At 44.2% G+C, this 20,703-nt stretch overlaps 1 protein-coding gene across 5 annotated transcripts in view; it reads right to left on the bottom strand.

Moving 5' to 3' along the window:
* The window catches only part of adgrd1 (adhesion G protein-coupled receptor D1), a 47,393-nt gene that overhangs the window by 16,404 nt on the left and 10,286 nt on the right, over nucleotides 1–20,703 (bottom strand). For all 5 annotated transcript variants that reach the window (XM_028995397.1, XM_028995399.1, XM_028995398.1 and 2 more), the window contains 3 exons: nucleotides 20,437–20,544; nucleotides 18,338–18,413; nucleotides 17,629–17,770 (listed from right to left, as the gene is read on the bottom strand). In XM_028995397.1, coding sequence (XP_028851230.1) covers nucleotides 17,629–17,770; nucleotides 18,338–18,413; nucleotides 20,437–20,544 — 326 coding nt within the window. The remainder of the gene's footprint in view (nucleotides 1–17,628; nucleotides 17,771–18,337; nucleotides 18,414–20,436; nucleotides 20,545–20,703) is intronic.

The raw sequence follows: 20,703 nt of genomic DNA, 5'->3' as shown, positions 1-20,703 counted from the left end.
TCTGCCCAGTCTCCATCTGGTACATCATGCAACGCTGTGCATGTGTCAGATCTGGGTAGTTTCACTTTTGATTTTGAGGACTCTCCATTATCTGAAACATGGAAGCAGAGAATTACGGAGAAATTGAATTCACTGCCAGAGGTTTTTGCATCTGGTGATCTTGACTTTGGTCATACAGCCGAGATAAAACACAGAATACGCTTGACTGACCCATCTCCATTTAAACAGAGACCCAGACCAATTCATCCTTCTGATTTTGAGGCTGTCAGGTGTCATCTGAAGGAACTTCACGATGCTGGCATCATACGTGAATCGGAAAGTCCTTTTGCTTCTCCAATTGTTGTAGTTAAGAAAAAGAACGGTGACATCAGGCTATGTGTAGACTACCGTAAACTGAACAGACAGACCATCAAGGATGCGTATGCTTTGCCAAACATAGAAGAAGCTTTTTCAGTCTTAGCAGGGTCAAAGTGGTTCTCCATTATGGATCTCAAGTCAGGCTATTATCAAGTAGAAATGGAGGAGGAAGATAAACATAAGACTGCATTTGTGACACCTTTAGGGTTCTGGGAATTTAACCGAATGCCACAGGGAGTCACCAACGCACCCAGTACTTTCCAGAGAGTAATGGAAAAATGCATGGGAGGGATGAATTTAGGAGAAGTTATGGTCTTTCTAGACGATGTCATTGTATTCTCAGCTACACTTGAAGAACATGAGGACCGACTACTCCGTGTTCTCCATAGATTGAAAGATTTTGGCTTAAAACTTTCACCCGAAAAGTGTCAATTTTTTAGAACATCCGTCAAATACCTCGGGCATGTGGTATCTGCAAAGGGGGTGGAGACCGACCCAGCCAAGACTGCTGCTTTGACAACATGGCCAAGGCCTAACAACATTAAAGAACTGAAGTCTTTTCTTGGATTTGCAGGTTATTACCGGAGATTCATAAAGGACTACTCCAAAATTGCAAGACCTCTTAATGACTTGACAGCTGGGTACCTTTCCCCAAAGAGAAAAACAGTCCTTTTCCAGAAGAACTCAACCCATCCGATGAGTGTGATCTTTAAGAAACCTTTTGATGAAAAATGGACGTCAGTCTGTGAAGAAGCCTTTAAGACTCTAATTCACAAGCTCACAACGGCTCCGATCCTTGGGTTTGCAGATCCCAAAAAGCCTTATGTTGTACACACAGATGCAAGCACTCAAGGCTTGGGTGCTGCTTTATATCAAGAACAGGAAGGCAGATTGAGGGTCATAGCTTATGCAAGCCGGGGACTTAGTCAATGTGAACGACGATATCCCGCACACAAGCTGGAATTTCTCTCTTTAAAATGGGCGGTCACAGAAAAGTTTTTTGACTACCTATATGGAGTGAGATTTACAGTAGTTACGGACAATAACCCATTGACATACGTATTGAACTCTGCTAAACTTGACGCAGCAGGTCATCGTTGGCTTGCATCTCTTTCGAGCTTTGACTTTAACATCCAATATAGAGCTGGGAAGAAGAATCAGGATGCAGATGGTCTTTCAAGGCGTCCACACCCCAGTGACCAGCACCAACCTGATCATTTCTCTCAGGATGAGGAGAGTCGCATTCAGCAATTTATTGCTCAGTTTTTGAGAGACAACAGCGAAGCCCACTTCCCGCATGAAGCAGTGAAAGCGGTGTGTCAGAGACATCAGTGTAATTCAGCATCAAGAACAGGATCAGACACAACCCACATACCGGTACTAGTTGAATGTCTGTCAATTGAGGCCTCTGCAATTCCTGCAGAGTTCTGTCAAAGTGATATCCTTGGGTCAAGTACATTGCCGCAATTATCACTTGAAGATTGGGTAAAAGAGCAACACCAGGATCCAACCATCAGTAGAATAATAGACATTTTGAAGGCAGGGAAGCGACTCACATACAGGTTAAGGTGCCAGGAAGATAGAGAAGTTCAGCTGATGTTGAGAGTAATGGATCAGTTAATCTTTTCAAATGGGGTCTTGTACCGAAAACGTATAAGCCAAGGTCAGCCTTTCCATCAACTAGTCCTTCCAATGAAATACAGGAAGACTGCATTGGAGAATCTTCATGATGCCGTTGGACATTTGGGCATCGATAGGACACTGGACTTGGTCCGTGCTCGATTCTATTGGCCACGCATGGCCATGGATGTCAGCGAAAAGGTCAGAACATGTGAGAGGTGTATCCGGAGGAAAGCACAAACTGAGAGAAGTGCTCCTCTCGTGAATATAAAAACCAGCCGTCCCTTGGAGCTGGTGTGCATGGACTACCTTTCTCTGGAACCTGACGGAAAGGGCACTAAGAACATCTTGGTAATAACAGATCATTTTACCAAATATGCAGTGGCAGTACCGACAGTAGACCAAAAGTCTAAAACTGTAGCAAAGGCTCTATGGAGTAATTTTTTCATCCACTATGGATTTCCACAGAGATTGCACAGCGATCAAGGTCGTGATTTTGAATCGGCACTGATCAAAGACCTTTGTGCATTACTTGGCATAAAGAAAACAAGGACGACACCTTACCACCCACGTGGAAACCCAGTGGAGCGATTCAACAGAACGCTTCTGGAGATGCTCGGAACACTAGAAGAGGGAGATAAAGTAAGATGGAGAGATTTTGTTCAACCTCTTGTTCATGCATACAACTGCACAAAGAATGACACCACAGGATTTTCACCATATCAGCTGATGTTTGGTCGCCAACCAAGACTCCCACTCGACATAGCATTTGGACTGGACCCTGAAAGGAACAGTAAGCTATCTCACTCAGAGTATGTCAAAAGATTGACTGAGCATTTGACAGAAAGCTATCGATTAGCCACTGAGAATAGTTTAAAGAATGCTTTGCAGAACAAACAAAGGTTCGACAGTAAAGTGAGAGAGTCCACCCTGGCAGCAGGAGACAAGGTCTTGGTACGGAACGTCGGCATCAGAGGGAAACACAAAATAGCTGACCGTTGGAGTGAGACAATATACGTTGTTGTTAAACAGTTTCAAGACTCCCCTGTCTATGTTGTTGTCCCTGATTCCACAGATGGACCAGAAAGAGTTCTGCACAGAGACCTGCTTTTGCCATGTGGTTTTCTTCCTTCCGCTGTAAAAGATATTCAACCCAAGTTGAGGTCCAAACAAAGACCCAAGAAACCGTCTCACTCAGAACCTGAGAGAGCTGAGGACAACGAAGAACTGTCTGAAGTGGAAGATGAGGATGAGTACTATTCCCTTTTTGATGAGCATTCAACAGTTAGGAGAAATGTGTTGGCTAGCGACAATCAAAGACAAGAGGAAACACCTCAACTTGGAGAGCACATTGAGGACAATAGTGAACTCCTTGACAATCAGGAAACAAATGTGAGCCTTGATGTGTCTACATTGAACCCTGCAGCTGCTACGTTTAAGCCTGTAAATATAAATGTTGACAAAGGTAGTGAGGCAGTTCCTGTTTTTTGCTCGCCTGTGCCAGAGCCAAACAAGATCGAAACAGCCACCCAGGATCTTCTTGATTCTCCGACCATGGATCTCAGTAGGGATCGTGATCCAAGAAATGGGAGACAACCTGACTCTGAATTGATTGAGGGGGCTGGAGATGTGCAAGAACAGAATGAGTCAGAAAGCGTTGACATTGCCCCTGAGACACAGGTGCCAATAAGAAGATCTGTCAGAGACAAAACTGCTCCAAAAAGGCTAACCTATCCAACCTTAGGGAACCCCCTAGTCATGGTTATGCACTCAATATTAGCAGGGTTAGATCAGGCCCTCTCCCAAACATTTGATTCTATGCCTTACATAGGTCAATTAGAACCCCTAGCATCTGAAGTAGTGTAGGGTGCAACATGCAAGGATGCATGCAGGTTAAGGGGGGGAGGATGTAACCCACTTAAAGTAGACATGAAGAAAAGGTTGGTTTTATCCTAACTACTTGTTGTTTGAATCGAAACCTAATGTCATGGTTGTTGAGATGCCCGCCCTGCAGGGGGCAGTGTGACGCGGCCGAGGAAAGAACAGACGAGGGAGAGAACGAGAGAAGGTGAACGAGATCGGCAGCGTGTTAGCACGCTGGATATAGAAACTTTAGAAAATAAAACGAAAAGAAGAAATAACAGTCTTTTATCTTACTTAAAGTAAAGTTAAATGAAACCGAATATAGTATTTGGTTCAGGTTGTGTATTTTTTTTGACTGAGACTATTTTGAGTGGAGAGGCCGCGCTGTAGAAGAGGACGGCGGCCCAGGAGAAAACTGCCGTGGAAGTGAACGTGTGCAAGAGAAAGTTCTCGTCGGCAACGTGGATCATTCCAGGACTTCATTCTTCGTCCAGGATACAGATAAGCACGGGAGATCACGCCATACATTTTTTATGGAAAAATCATACTACCCGGGTAGATGCTTTTGAGTTTTTGTTCTACAATTTTCTTTTGTTTTTTTTAGTGGACCACGTTGATTATCTTTTCTTTTTGGGATTGATGGACATTTTGACTCTTTTGATTTTGTGGGTGGGTCGAGCTCTGAGTTCTTAATTCATGTTTAATAAATGTTCTGTTTGAACTAACCTTTTCTACTCCTCCTTTGAGCCCTGATCTTAGAAGAGGCACGGTGTAGTGTAAAAACTATGTGTGTAGATGGTGCCCCTTACACAGGCATAAACTATATATATATATATATTGGAAGTAAGCGTATAGGTTTAAAATGATTACAGTGTAGTGAGGTTATGCAGGACAACACACCCACCCACATCACAGCCCAGAGCGGCACAGTGCACACAACTCTCACATTCGTAGAGAATGATCGCACAAATTCATTATGAGTTGGCCCCAGTAGCTGTGGGGGGTTATTAGAACATGACACAACAGTGGGCGCCAGCATTATGGGACCTCCTCCTTGATAGTAATGACTGATTAGGGTTTGGCCTCTGCTGAGGACGCCAGGATAAACATTCACACGCTGAAGAAATGCCTGGACACACACAATCACACACACACACACACACACACACACACACACACACACACACACACATACACAATTACCCCATTTGGCAACACACTCCACAGAAAGCCATGGGCCACTTCCCGACTGAAATGCAGCGAAGTGTATTAGCCACACACCCGGTGTAATTGCAGGTGTGTCAGTATGACACTGTAAACATGTGTGTGTGTGTGTGTGTTAAGCAGAGTAAATTTTACCATGCAATTTGAGAAACCTGATTTCGGTTGTTGCAGTTCGTGATCTAAGTGGCTGAGGAATGTGAGAGGAATGCTGACCTCCCCAACACTGCATATTCAACACACACACACACACACACACCCACACAGACAAATGTAGATCCTAAACTTAAAAGGTAATCAAAGCGTCAGGTGTTGTGCAGCTCTGCAGATGAAGAGTTTTGTGACTCAAGCTTTCTGCTCCAGAATGGAGATGGCTCGGAATAACCTGGCATAATGTCTTGGAAATTTCACTCATTAAAACCTCTTCAAAGCAAAGGCCTCCAACCTTGGGGGCAGCACAGCATGCACAAGATTAAATAAAAACTAAACAACTACCAATTCATACACATCGCATAGCATCTTAATGTGGAGAATTTTGACTAAAGGCATACAAAACTACCTAAACAAAACTACCTAAACAAAACACAATTCCAACACCACACACATAAACGAAGATCACCAAAAAAGTCTGCAGGACTGTGTCCAACAGTTAATAAACTCAAAATCAAAAATAAATCAGCAGCCCAATGCGCAGTCACTGTTTTTTGACTTGTAATTGGTGAATGGTGCTGATGATGCAAATGTCCTTCGAATCTATTGCCACAGACGATTCAAACACGGCGTGAAATCAATCAATGCAATCTCGAAATATGCCACATATTGTCAGATAAAATGCACAACAGCACAGAACATGCAATAGACATTGCGGTTTCTGTAGATTCTGAAGGAAGACTGAACCGGTCCACAAGGTGCGGACCGGAGTTTCATGTTCATTCTTATCGAACGATTCCTTATTGTTCTCACCTGTGTATGATTGTATATGATTTGGTGATCTTCAAATGGACCATGAGCATTAAAATGGACATGCAATGTACACCATGACACTGGACTAAAACCAAATATGGACATATGCTCAATACTGCACTTTGGACATTTCCACCAATTAACCTGTTGGACTTTTTTTTTGACAAATCATCACCAAACCTGCACTGACACCAACTGCAGGCTCACTCTAACCTAGAAGGAGATCCTTCTCTGTATCACTCCTTCCCACAGTTTCTTCCTTTCCTTTTCTCTCTGTAGTTTTTTTAGTGGAGTTTTTTCTTGTGGGCAGAAGGGTCAAGTGTGAGGGGTGTCAACTGTAGCCCCTGTCAAAGCCCATTGAAACACTCTGTATGTGATTATGGGCTGTATAAGAAATAAATATTGTTGTTGTTTATGTTCTTTTGAATGGGGAATGTTGTCACGTCTCAGGGTCATTGAGTGAAGGATGTGCAGAAGCGGGGATTTATTAGAACACAAAGAAACCAATACGAGGGCCAAAAGGAACACTAAAGGAAGGAACTTAAAACAACCCAAAGGCACGTGGGATAAGGCCAGGAACTGAAACATACAAACATAAGGTATGGGTCAGGGTCCACTTTAATGTTATAGACACGTCCTGCTGCTCCCCGGTGGTGGCAGCAGCAGTCAGCTCCACCAGCACGCCTGAAGATGGTGGTGGGCGTTTGCTGGGAGCTGGAGTCGGGGGCTGGTGGAGGGTTGGCACGAACACCATCGTCCTCCTCCTCACTGTCCGTCTCTCTCTCTCTCTCCGTTGCCTTTATGCACCAGGAATGCCGGGCACTTGATGGACTGGCTTAGGTGCGGGGGTTGGTGCATACCCTGCATCACACCCAAACCACTCATCGGCATCCTCGCTGATGTCATCATTGCCGCTTCGGTCCACGTGGGCTCTTCCTCACTTGACAGCGCATTCCACGGTCGGGGATATGAACTCCGCACCATTGTCCCACACCTCTTTGTTGCTGTCCTCAGTTTCTTCCACCTGCTCATCCTTGCCACCGCTCGCCCACGTTCCGAGTGTCGCGGATGACACTGGGAGCGTGTGGATCGTCCACTCAACTTTCCCCCATTGAGCCAGGACGTGATCGACTCCCAGGGACAGTACTCCAGCCATTCCAACTGGAGCCTGCCTATGTCACCATTGGATGAACTGTTCTTCTTCTTCTGATTCCTTACCTGCTAGGCGACCACTGCCCTTGATGAGTATAGCTTCTACAGACTTTCTCAGATGGCCAAATCACTGTAAAGTGCACTTTTTTTTCTTTTCATTTTCTTTTCAAATTTTCCCTGCATTTGCAGATATATTCTCTGTTTAATTTTGGTATATCCACTCGAAAAAGCACACCAAGGTTGGAATAAGTAACAGTAGAGAAAGCGGACATCTTACTACAGACTTCTGGTTCTGTAAATGTAATTAGTTCTCTGCACCTTCTAAGCCATACACTCTGCAGCAATACAACCCTAACCTTAACTGTATTAACACGTTCCTCTCCACAGCATGTGGCCATTCAGTTTCAACTTCCAACCACCTGTATCACTGGCCATTTCTCAGCTGTCATGACATCACCACCACCAAACTTCCAGGTGGCAGGGCATTGCCCACTAAATTGAGAAACCATGTGAGTTTCTGGGACAAGAGGCATGTTTTCATATTTAACATGTCTTTTGCATAATTCAGACAGTTCCTCTGCCAACCTGGTGCTCAACCTGTAGACTTTGCAACACTCTGTAATGCTGTAATGCTAATTGTTGAACTCAGGCACTCCTGTTTCAATGCAATGCCAGTACACAAATTGTGAGGACAGAAATGGAATTTGAAGGGGAAGGAGAGGAGAACTGTTTCCAGTCACAGTCATGAGGAGGGGAGTCTGCTGGAGTGTGTTGGATTTGGACCCTGGCGCCTGTCGAAGAGCCTCACATACCACAAGAACCACACAAACATATGCTTGCTTCTTAATGATTGAACAAAATATCAAGTAAATGTGGAAAATCATAAACAAGCAAACAACTGCAGTGTTTTGTGCCACAAAGCAAGAACATGTGGTCATGTCCTGAGGGACAGAGGGGCGCTGCAGGGACAGATGTTTTCAGTCATAGTTCACTGAGATGAGAAACAGGCTCTGGTTTCTCTGTGCCTTTTTACTATTTGCACAACAGTATCGACATGAACATTATTTTACCTATTTGCTTCAGCACATATTAATCTGGTTCAAGTAAAACAAATGTTAATGACGTGGCTAGATGTATGAGAATTAAATGTATCTTCCAAACAGTAATCCTTGTGCAATGAGGTTGATCTCATTTGAGTCCCTCAGTGTAAATGTAATGCCTATCTGTGAATTAGTGCCTGGCGCCAGCACTGTATAGTCGATAAAGTCCTCCAGATGAATACACAATCAGAAAGGAGCCCGGATGAGTGAGACGCACAATCCAATGTGATGAAGAGAGAATGGGTTGAAGCACAAGGAAAAAAAAAAAACGATTTGGTGACGGGGGAAGAGACAAAATCGGACCGACAGATAGAAAGATACACTAAAAGGGAGAACAGGAAGAAAAGGCTGAGGAGAAAGAAGGTCAGGAGCCTGGCACTGGAGAGAAGGAGATTTTCCCACATGTGCTGGGTGTGTACTGGGAGTTATAAAAAGCTTTTGGCTCCAAACGCTGCTTATGATTGCGGTTTTAAAAAAGCTTAAAGGGGAGCTGGAAGGGGCTCAGAAAAAAAAATCTGAGTGTTTCCCCATCTTATACTTTCAGAGCTAATTTGTGTGTTGCTTTTGTATCTTAATTAATCTGTAATTCACAGTGACGATTTGTCAGGAGACGACTTTAGGGCATTTAACAAGCCACTAAATCTCACACACAGAACCTTTATAAAGGGCAAAGAGCGAACAAGTACACACACACACACACACACACACACACACACACACACACATAAGCACACACACACTTTGTGAGTAAGGTGCATATGCTATTTGTTCATTAGGGCTGCAATGAAACATTTCAGGGTTCTATACAAAAGGACAAAGGAGTTAATAGTGTACTTCAGTACCAAGCAGGAGAGGACCTACCAGACCCCTCTCATCAACAGGAGTCCAGTGGAGAGAGTGGACAGCTTTCGATACCTCGGGTGTTCACATCACGCAGGACCTGTCATGGTCCTGTCACATCAATACCGTGGTAAAAAAGACCTCAGACGCCTGAGAGACTTTAGACTGCCCTCCAAGGTGCTCAGGAACTTCTTCTAGAGAGCATCCTGACAGGAAACATCTCAACTTGGTTCGAGAACAGCACCATGCAGGACAGGGGAGCCCTACAGAGGGTGGTTCGATCAGCCAAACGCATCATCTGTACCAAGCTCCCTGACCTTCAATCCATCAACAGCATACGGTGCTGGACCAGGGCCAGGAAGATAGTGAAGGACTTCAGCCACCCGAACAATGGACTTCTCTCTGCTGCAATCAGGGGAGCGCTTTCGCTCCCTGAAGTCCAATACAGAGAGAATGAGGAGGAGCTTCTTCCCACAAACTATCCGAGCTCTCAACAACAACACTACATAGAACTCCAATAAACTCCAATCACACTGAACTCTTTGCACAAAATCACTTTGCACAAAATCTCTGCTATTTTTACTCTTTTTTTTTTTTTGCTTTTTTAATCTTTATACATTGACTTTCACTCATTTGCACCCCTTCACCCTAACTGTCACACATATTTTATGTTAAAGACATATTGTAATATTTGGTGTAATATTTGTGTATGTTTGCAATATTTGCATATTGGTTTTCTTTGTATACTTACAATATTTGCAATACTGTGGTCTGTAGCAGTCGTTAAAAGCATTTCACTGCATATTATACCGTGTATGACTATGTATGTGACAAATAAAATTTTAATTTGTGAATTTGAATTTATACAGTCTACCTGACCCGTAAACTTCACTCTGATTAGTTAGTAACACATGATTTACAAACACCTATAAAATGACCCAGAATGACCTCATGTTGCATTTGATAACAGAAAGCTATATTAAGACTGTAAACCCTGACAGAGCTTGACAAAAATCTTCACAATTCTGACACTAAGCAATAGCAGCATTCGTCATGATATAATTTTCCATTTCTACAGCTCACATTGCTTTTATAGGCATATTCATGTTTACCTCTGCCCCTTCCCCAAAAATGGGCGAAAGTCTTCCAGAGTCATAAATCACTGAACGAACCAACATATATCAGTACTGAGCATGGAATACACACACACACACACACACACACACACACACAATTACAGTCTAAGCACAATTTCAGTCTATCCATACAATTCACACAAATACTTACAAACATGCACAAACAGAAAAGCCCTTTGTCAGTAAAAATCCTTTCCTGACATTGGAATGTACTACTAACAACCCTCAGGGACACCTGGTTGATATGATGAGCTCACAGTTTCATGACATTAATCAAACCAAGTGTGTCTAATGCAGGCAGGATCAACAATGAGTTTCAGTCACACAGATCCTAACAATCAATGCCAGTTAACTGGGATAATCATTAAGGTATATTTCACCAGAACATAAAACAAAAGTCAACCAGCTCTTAAAAATACTTGTTAGACTAATTTCTAAATGCATTATTCTTTTTGGATTCACACTTGACACACTACATTTCCATGTACACGATTTTCTTATAAAGCAATCTGAGGGCAATATATACAGTATATTTTAAGAAAAGGACCAAACATATGTGACCTTTGGCAGATAGTGATTGTCACATTGTAACGAGTGTCATGTACCGCCGAATCGGCCCCCTATTTAGGCCTGTGTGTTCCGGAGAGCTACAGAGCTGTTCTCCAACACGCTTCCTGAGGTGTTCCCCGTTTCCTGTGTTTCCCATCAGACTGGATTGTGCTGTTTGAGAGTGTTGAATCTGTATTTGTGCCATGCAGGACAAATGTGTGTAAGCTCATGAGTACCCTGGGCCGTTCCTCTGCCAGTGAATTGTAATCATCAACCCAACCAAGGCATAGGACATGTGAAGAATGACAAGGGGGCAGCCCTGACTGACATGCACCAGAGAAGAATACTGTTCAGTGGCTTGTTTATCCACAGAATAACAACTCTCCAACACAACAATGGACCCATCACAAATTCCCCTGCCCACCAACCACCAGACGACAGTGCATCACCACCAGCTGGTACTGAGTCACTGGAAGAGGTTGCGGAGCAGAATAGGCAAATAGCGCACCTCATGACTGCCGTGCAGCAGCTGCTGACACATCCCCCACAGTGGTCACTACGCACCCAACCCAGAATGCCTCGATACTGCCTGTTGCAACCGTGAGCTTGGAGCCCCCTGCTATGACGGATGCCGAGACTGCCTGAGCACTTTTGGGGTGTGACAGGTAACTGTAAGAACTTTCTGCTGTCATGTGAGTTGTACTTTGCCCCACAGACAAACAGAAGAACCTGCTGGTGCTTTCGGGCGCGGGTGGTAGAATGGGCCCATATTACACCGGCTATCAGGCATCCTGAATTTGGAGGATGTGCGCAAAAATACTGGTGGCCCTCTATGCAGAGAAACATAAAGACTAGATTGGCCTCCTGTTCATTCTGCACAATGCCGCTTGTTAACTAATGCCCCCATTTCACATTAAGCGGCTAGGAGTAGCCATAAGCCATACATTGGGCTAACAGTCCGGCAAAAAGGATGGTGCAGGAAATGGTGGGTTCTTGCAAGCATATTGCATTAGACGTCAGCATGATTGGGCTGACTATCTGATATGGGCGGAGTATGTCCAGAATTCATTGCGTCATTCCTCCATGGGGTTAACACCACTCTAGTGTACACTTTGATACCAGCCCCTCTCTATGTCTGTGGGACGGTGAATCAGCAGGGATGGTCCGGGTGGATGATTGGTTCAGGCGGGTAGTGGGGTGCCTTGCAGACAGCAATTTGCTACTTTAAATTCCATGCCATCGACGGAGGGTAACACCTCCCATCACAGAAGGTGACTGGGTCTGGCTCTCCATGAGAGACCTGTGCCTCAGTCTCCCCACCACTAAACTCACACCATGTTTTCTTGGCCCATTGTTATTTGTTTCCCAAATCAACCCTGTCTCATATAAACTGAAACTGTCCACTGATTTACGCATTCACCCTGTGTTTCATCTCTCACTTCTTAGGCCAGTCACTTTGGGACCACTGCACACAGTGACACCCCCTGAAGCGGTGGAGGTGCTCCCTTCCATTGCATCATAACAGTTTGACAGTTCAGCTGTTCAGGAGGGTGATGTGGAGATGGCCACATAACTTCAAGCATTCTATTGCAAGTCTAATTTAGTAAAATGAAACTTTTTTGCAATCAAAATCAGTCAAAAAGTGACCACTTCCAGGGGTGTGAGAGACGGCATCGGAGGCGTTCCTCCAGCGAGGAGTTGGGCAGGCTCCAGCCCGAATGGCCAGAGTACAGCCCATGGGCGTTGATCGTGCCATGGGTCCAGGATGCCAGCAGGGTGGACAACCCTCGGGACCACTGGTGGGAGGAAATGGACTACGAACGTGACGATGACGTGAATCGGAGGGTGGTCGGGCCGGGATGGGTCCGCCCATCACGCATACCCTATAGCCAAGCTAACCAGGAATAAGACAGAAACAAATACTACCACTCAATATAATCATAGTAGCGATGATTTTATGAATTTCTTTAATACTAAAATAGTCATGAATAGAGAGAAGATTAAAAGCACAACAAATAGCTCCGCCGATATTTCCATGGAAAATAATCTTCTAATAGCTGACCACCGATTAGAACGATTCAACCTTATTAAAGATCATGAATTAATCAAATTAATCTCGTCTTCAAATCAATGTACTTGCGCTTTGGATCCGATTCCAACAAGGTTCCTAAAGCAAATAGCACCTGATATTATAAATTCTATCCTCAAAATTGTTAACTTGTCGCTTGGTAACGGCCACGTACCAAGTTCATTCAAGGTAGCAGTCATTAGACCCCTGATTAAAAAGCCTGATCTTGATCGCAGTCAGCTTTCAAATTATAGACTGATATCCAACCTTCAGTTTATATAAAAAATCTTAGAAAAAGTCGTAGCCCAGTAGCTGAGCGCATACCTAGACTGTAACAATATCCATGAAGTATATCAATCAGGATTTAGATCTCATCAGATCAGGGACGCATCTCGCTGCTTGTCCTGCTTGATCTGAGTGCAGCATTTGACACTTTCGATCACGCTATTCTCCTTGCCAGGTTGGAGAATGTTATTGGGATTAAGGGAACAGCCCTTGAATGGTTCAGATCATATTTGACCAACCGATATCAGTTTGTGGACATCAATGGTGTTTCGTCTTCACATAGTAAAGTAGAGTTTGGTGTTCCACAAGGTTCTGTCCTAGGTCCGTTACTTTTTTCCCTATACATGTTACCTTTATCCGCAAACATGGTATTAGCTTTCATTGCTACGCTGACGACACACAGCAGTATCTGTCAGCAATGCCAAAATAGAGAATTGTCTGAAGGACATTAGACAGTGGATGCTCACCAACTTTCTCCTGTTAAACCCTGACAAGAGAAAAGCTCTTGTACTTGGGCCTCAAGCAGCCAGGCATAAGCTGGCTGACTACACCATAACCCTGGATAGCCTATTTCACCAAGTATTGAAGTAAAGGATCTAGGTGTCATCATTGATGCAGGTCTCTCATTCAATTCGCACATAGATAATGTCACTAGGATAGCATTCTTTCACCTTAGAAATATTGCGATAATTAAGAAATATAATTTTAATGCATGATGCAGAAAAGTTGGTCCATGCATTTATTACATCAAGGTTAGATTACTGCAATGCATTACTGTCTGGATGCTCTAGTAGTACAGCTAGTACAGAATGCTGCAGCCAGAGTTCTAACTAGAACTAGGAAATTTGACCATGTCACCTCAGTCTTACAATCACTGCACTGGTTACCCATCAAATTTAGGATTGACTACAAAAATCCTACTTTTGACCTATAAAGCTCTAAATGGTCTCGCCCTGCAATACCTGAGTGAACTTTTAGTTCTTCACAAACCGCCACGCCCCCTTCGATCAATGGGTGCGGGGTCACTACTGGTACCAAAAGTACAAAAGTTCACAGCTGGGAGCAGATCCTTCTCCTATAGAGCTCCGCAGTTGTGGAACAGCTTGCCTGTCAGTGTCCGGGACTCAGACACAGTCTCAGTGTTTAAATCCAATCTGTTTTCTCTGGCTTTTTGTTAAAGTCCTAGACACTCATTTCACTTCACTTTGATGCAGTGTCAATTATAAAGTCCAGTTTATCACAGAGTCCCCCTGTTAGACACAGACAAAGTTACATTCACCCTTTCACCCTAGTTAGGCTGTCCTAGTTAGGGTAGCACCAATATATAATTTTTACCACATATTTCAGTATCGGTCGTACAGTGCAACCATCTGCCGCTGCTTCTGTTTGTTTTCTCCGAGACACGGAATCAAGCGCCCAGACTACTGGCAGACCCCAGTGAAGAGACCAGCAAATAAATTCTGGTTCCTGACAACTGCTAAACAAGGACATACCATGAAATGAACCAGAGGGTCACCACAGCCACCACCACCGTTACAACTACAGCTTCAGGGATCTTCAAGTGGACCAGTAACATCATTATGGACACATAATCTAGACCATGACACTGGACTACATTCTGGACTTCTCCAACCCTACAACTGTAGGACTTATTATTATATTGTACAAATCATCCCCAACCCTGCACTGACACCATTTGCAGGCTCACTCTACCCTGGAAGGGGGTCCCTCTCTGTATCACTCCTTCCCAACGTTTCTTCCTTTCTTTTTTTTCTCTCTCCTAGATTTTTTTTGTGTGGAGTTTTTTCTTGTGTGCAGAAGGGTCAAGGTTGACACGGACTATGACGAGGATGATGCCGGTTGGGTGGTCTGTGCCGGGATTGCTCCGCCCATCGCGCCCGTCCAGGATCGTCGCGAGGTCCGTGGAGACCCAAGTCACTCCCAGAGGTGTGACAACAGCGAGGAGGAAGATGGCGATGCGGGGGTAAGCTGATGGAACAGGGCGACGGAGACGGGGGGGGGGGGGGGGGTGCAGTTTGGGTTGGGGGCTCCCCCTGAGGGTAGGGTAGGTGGGGAAGCGACGGAGCTGGGTCCTCCGGTAGCTGGTGAGGAGGGCGGGCCAGGCATAGAGCCCCCTGGTAGGCATAAGGACCCAGCTGGGGGAGGCAGGAAGGGGCTAGCCGGATATTCTGGCAATGCCCCCACCTTGGCACCAGGAGGGACGTGCAGTGAGAGGGGCTGCATGGTCCCAGAAGGCATTAGCGTGGAGTGCCGAGAACGGTCGGTGCAGGGAGGGAAGCTAGCCACTCTGCCAGAGGGGACATGCAGCGATAGGGTTTGCATGGTCCCAGAAGGCACCAGTCTGGGGTGCCTGGAACGGTCACCAGAGGCTCCGGGACCACCTCCCTGCGCGGTGCAGGGAAGGATGCAAGATTGACGGCACCTGGACTCATCACCTGTGCCCAATCCGGACAGAAATTAAAAGCCAGGAATTTCCGCCCCTTCGGGAGCGGCAACATTTTAGTGAACTTTTGTGAATGTATGTGTTTTGAGTTCTGGCAATCGCCACACGCCTACGGGTTTGGTTAAGTTTATTCCCCATTTTTGCCCACCGTGCCATTGTTTATTTGTATTTATTAATAAATCATTGTTTCCCTTATGTCTCGCCTCTACACTTCCCTCCCCCGTCAGCTCGCCGGCGTGACAGGAGGTTAACTGTGGTGGTCTCTACAAGTGTGATTGATTCTGAGGAGGTATTGGACATGTGGGAGGACATCAGCATGTCTTTTGGCGAAGGCCAGTGAGCACTGTACACATTTTTCTGTTTAACTTGCATCCTCTCTTTTCATTTCAAATTTTAAAAGCATTTCCCATGGAAAACTGCCCATTGTTCACATCCTTCTCTAAATACCCCCAAATCTTCCCGCTCGGAAGACCCAAAGCCAGTTGAACTGTGCATAATTGCTTTTCTTTCAAAAACCACATGTTTTTGTTTGAGGGAAGAGAGAGTCCAGGCTGGCTTGGTGCTCGGACCTGCCCCCGAGCTAAAATACCTTTCATGTCAAGCAAATGCAAAACAGACAAAACCAAAGACAGAAGGAAACTTGAAATGCTGGATGATGAAGAAGTCATCATGAAAATGCAATAAGTAAGAGTTACATCACTGCAGTGATCTCGAGCCATGTACATATTCAGTAGCAAGTTCACTGCACCACGGCAAACTCAGGGTGCATGATGGGCCTGGTTTGACTCCTGGCAACTGCAGGAGTTGAATAGAAATCTTTGAGCCACACATTTAGAGAAATCAGGTGAGGTCCGATGACATCACTGAGGACATCTAACATTTTCAGGGTAGATGGAATAATCCTGACTGCAGGGTGAGTTTAAGTTAATCATGGAACTGAACATGGAACTGGAGTTTTAATGAAAATGGAATGCTTTGTTGAGAATCTGATATAGGGTGCGGCCACTGCACAACACAACAGGGTCTCCAAGACATAAATGAAAACAAGGAGAATAAAGATCTTCTCTTATTTCTGCATGTGTGCAATGCATATGAAGCAGATTGTATTTAATTAAAAAAAGTAAAAGAAAAAAATGTGTAGTGGTTGTCACATGTGATACACAGCAGCAGAGCACACAGTGCACACAGTGAAATTTGTCCTCTGCATTTAACCCATCACCCTGAGTGAGCAGTGGGCAGCCATGACAGGCGCCCGGGGAGCAGTATGTGGGGACGGTGCTTTGCTCAGTGGCACCTCAGTGGCACCTTGGCAGATAGGGATTCGAACCGGCAACCTTCTGATTACGGGGGCGCTTCCTTAACCACTAGGCCACCACTGCCCCAAAGTCTGTTGGTCTGTTGTTATAGTGTATAGTACGTCACAATCTACAAGCAAAGTTAAAAACAGCAATGAACAAAATAACACAAATGAGTTGTAAATACATTAAATATCACAATTACTTAGTATTTACATACAGGTGATGACACTGTCGTTTTAAGTGGAAACCTCCATGTCGCAAGTGACACAGAACAAAAAAAAAACTCTTTAGTGGCACATTGATCCTGGTTCACCAAGTGGCACCATTTTTTTCAAGGTCTGTTTTATGGTCATTAAGTGTGTTTGGTTGGCATGGTTTAATTAGGACAGTACTTTGTGTTGCTTTGGGTTTTCAGTTCTGTGTTTTTTGGCCAACGTGCCATGTTTATTTTATTTATTAAAACCCTCACATTTTCACCTGTGCTTCATCCTTTACCTGGCGTGGTTTTACACACGTCCCTCAGAGACTTCAGAGACAATCAGCCCCAGTGAGCAAAGGCCACAAACGTTGATTTTAATGATTCACAAACGTTGATTCCACAAACGTTGATTTTAATGAACATTACCATTAAGGTTCAAATATTACAGGGCTCTGATGGGTTTAATACCCTGTGACATAGGAGAGTCCTAACTGAAGATGAAGAGAGTCTTACCAGCAGGTGTGTCAGGACAATTTTGATGAGGGGTTCACCGGACAGGTTGACAGACAGTGCAGGTGACGGCTCCACCTTGAGTGAGATGAGATGACTGGCCACCTGGATCATATAATCTTTAAACTCCACCGCCATTTTGATCCTGTGGGCATGGGCAGAACTGCCAGTCAGACACTGTAGAGTGGCACAATGTCCAGTGAGATGGGATATGGAGCAGTGGAGATGCTGACAGGGTCTGACACTTGATTCTCCATCTGAGTGAATTCATTAGAATTCATTTCCTTGACCACTTTCAAAGCAAGAAAACCTTTTTCCTGTGATCTGAGGGCAGGAGGAGTATGTCAGTGAAATCCTCATGCTGCGCAAAGGCTGATGGGTAATTACTGTGTTATCAACTGGATAATGGCGGGAGTATCACTCAGAAAGGAAAGATGAGAGCAGAAGTGAGGAACTGATAACGTCATGGACCCTGAACACCCTGTACACAGGAAACACACGAGCCGCAGGGCCCTGACACTCACTCTATTTATGTGTGAGTCAGAGCACCAATCCCTAAACCAAGGCTCCACTGAGACCACCTTACAAAAACATCTTTAAGGTTCCATCTCAGTAAAATACTTCCTGCTGTTCTGAAATGGGATAATTAAACAACAGAATATCATACATGCGTAATTTGTGTTTGTATGATTGAGTAAATGTGTGTGTTCACCTGGTCCTCAGAGGGTTGATCTCTCTGTAGTAGCTGTGAATGTTATGATAGAAGAGGCCAACAATGGTGGTTTGAGCTGTGAAGGGAAACAGAAGGCCTGATTGAAACAATTTTCTGTGGAAATACAATGCCTGTGTCAGTGTATGACCTGGTTTTCCAAGGTCAGCTACAGTGTGGTAAGGTTGATATGGGGTTTAAGTGGGCAGTGTACGGGGACCATTTGGTTGAAATTTGTAGTGTTTGCAGATGTAGTGCCTGGTTGTGGTTGGAGGAGGGTCTCTTGATGATTGTATCAACGATTTAGGAATGTTGGTTGTATAATTTGGGGCGTTTTGGGTTATGAGTTTTTTTTTGGGGGGGGGAAACGCGTTGTAGGGTGTGGCCTGGATACTGTTGGAGGGTAATCTGGGAATACAGTATTTGATCTCACTGGAGCACAACATGAAGTGCAAAAAGGGCCCATGTGGATGTTACTTTGATTAACCTAAACATTGTTGCTGACCAACTATACCCATTTGTGGAAATGACATTTTTCAGCAGGATAATGCACCCTGGTACACTGCAAAAAAATGTATAAGACTAATCAATAACATCAAACATCTTTGAGATAAAAAGTCTGACCTTCCAACTTACAGAAACTGATGGTTTAGAACTGATGGTTTACATAATACAGCATATCTTTAGAGGACTAGTGGAGTCCATGCCCCAATGGGTGAGGGCTGTTTTGGTAGCAAAATGTGACCTAATCAATATTGGACAGGCGGCCCTAATGTCGTTTGCTGATGTCCACCCAACATAATGCTTATCTGATTCCACTTAGTTTCAGATCCCAGCATCTGAGATCACAATAAAACATTTGATGAGAAAAATCTAAACGTTTATGATTACGTGCTACATTGTACACAGAAACTGTCCAAGCTGATGATGACCAGACTCTGAACAGAGTTAGAGGTAAAGGCATATTTTCAGGGACTGTGATGTATTTGTATGGAATTATATTCCAGAGTCAGTGGACTCCTCGAACATGATTTTCAGAGGGACCGATTCATTCACGCATCTTCGCTACCTCAACATTCTCACTCACTTTCTAATGACAGATCCCTCAGCTCACAAGCCACTGTGACAAGAGAGGGTCACATGCATGCAGGACATAATGAGGAGTGGAGTGGTCAACTCCAGAATCTACCCCTCCAAAAAACAAAAACAACCAAGCGAGTACAGAGACCCGCCCTGAAACTGTGGCCTCTACTAAAAAACTGCATTATGGGAACAAGTTCAAACAGGAGAAAGCTTTTCACTCTGAAGCTTATCACTCTGAAAGCCAACGTAACGCTTGAGATTTCACTGAGATTAATGAAGACATAACAACTGCTTCTGGGCGTGGCCAAGCTGCTATTTACAGCCGATGTATTTATAATAACCCTGATAAGAGCGGATGCTGATAAAGACTTATGATCCAGATCTGCAGCAGCTATTGGAGCGGCATTCATTTTCATCACCGGTCTGCTAATGCCGGTCTTCTAGCAGCCAGTTACCTCAATAGTTTTATATAAACCGCTGACAGAATCTGACCTGAACTAACTGTGTTTCTGAGCCTGGAACTGTAATTGTGTTCACACCTTTTAAACACACGTCAGTGCATAAACTTACACCGGGTGAACTAAAGGTTCTGTGTGTGTGGGTGTGTATATAAACCAGTGAATATGAAATGGCCATTTTGTGATATTGTGTGTGTGTATATATGATACTATATATACTTTATATGTTGAACATTTCTTGTGTGTGTATATTATTATTTTATATATATTAGATACACAGTTATATTACATATTGTAGATTTCACAATTTTGCTAAACAATATAATATCACATTCTGTTCTATTTATTATCAATTTTACATTGTTGTGTATTGCATACCCATGATTTCTCTGCAAGGCACGATGTTGGGAGAGTATTGACATGATGGTACTCAAAATGGATGAAAGAGGCGTAGAATGTTAGTTCAATATCATATATCGAGATATGAGTCACATCTCAGTCCAGCACACTGCCGCATGCCTGCTGTGTGAGTGTGGTTGTGTGCTTGTGTTCTGTACTCACTCTCCATGGTAAAGGCCTCAGCAGGAACAGAGATGTAGCTCCTCCCCTGCATGGGGAACCTGTAGTTCTGTAAGCTGTAGTTCTGTGGAATTTTTGTGAGTGCATAATCTACAAACAGGGGTAAAAGAGGATAGTTCAGGTGATGAGCGTTGAAGTCTCAACACTTTCAGACTTCAGCAATTGCTGACCAATCTGCACCCAGCATTAGCTTCAAAAAAGTTCTGACTGGAAGTTGGAATTTGGAGGAGTTGGAATTTCCTCCCGACA

The sequence above is a fragment of the Denticeps clupeoides genome, chromosome 11, assembly GCF_900700375.1.
Source record: "Denticeps clupeoides chromosome 11, fDenClu1.1, whole genome shotgun sequence".
NCBI classification, from domain to species: Eukaryota; Metazoa; Chordata; class Actinopteri; order Clupeiformes; family Denticipitidae; genus Denticeps; species Denticeps clupeoides.
This window is presented reverse-complemented; position numbering and strand designations above follow the sequence as displayed.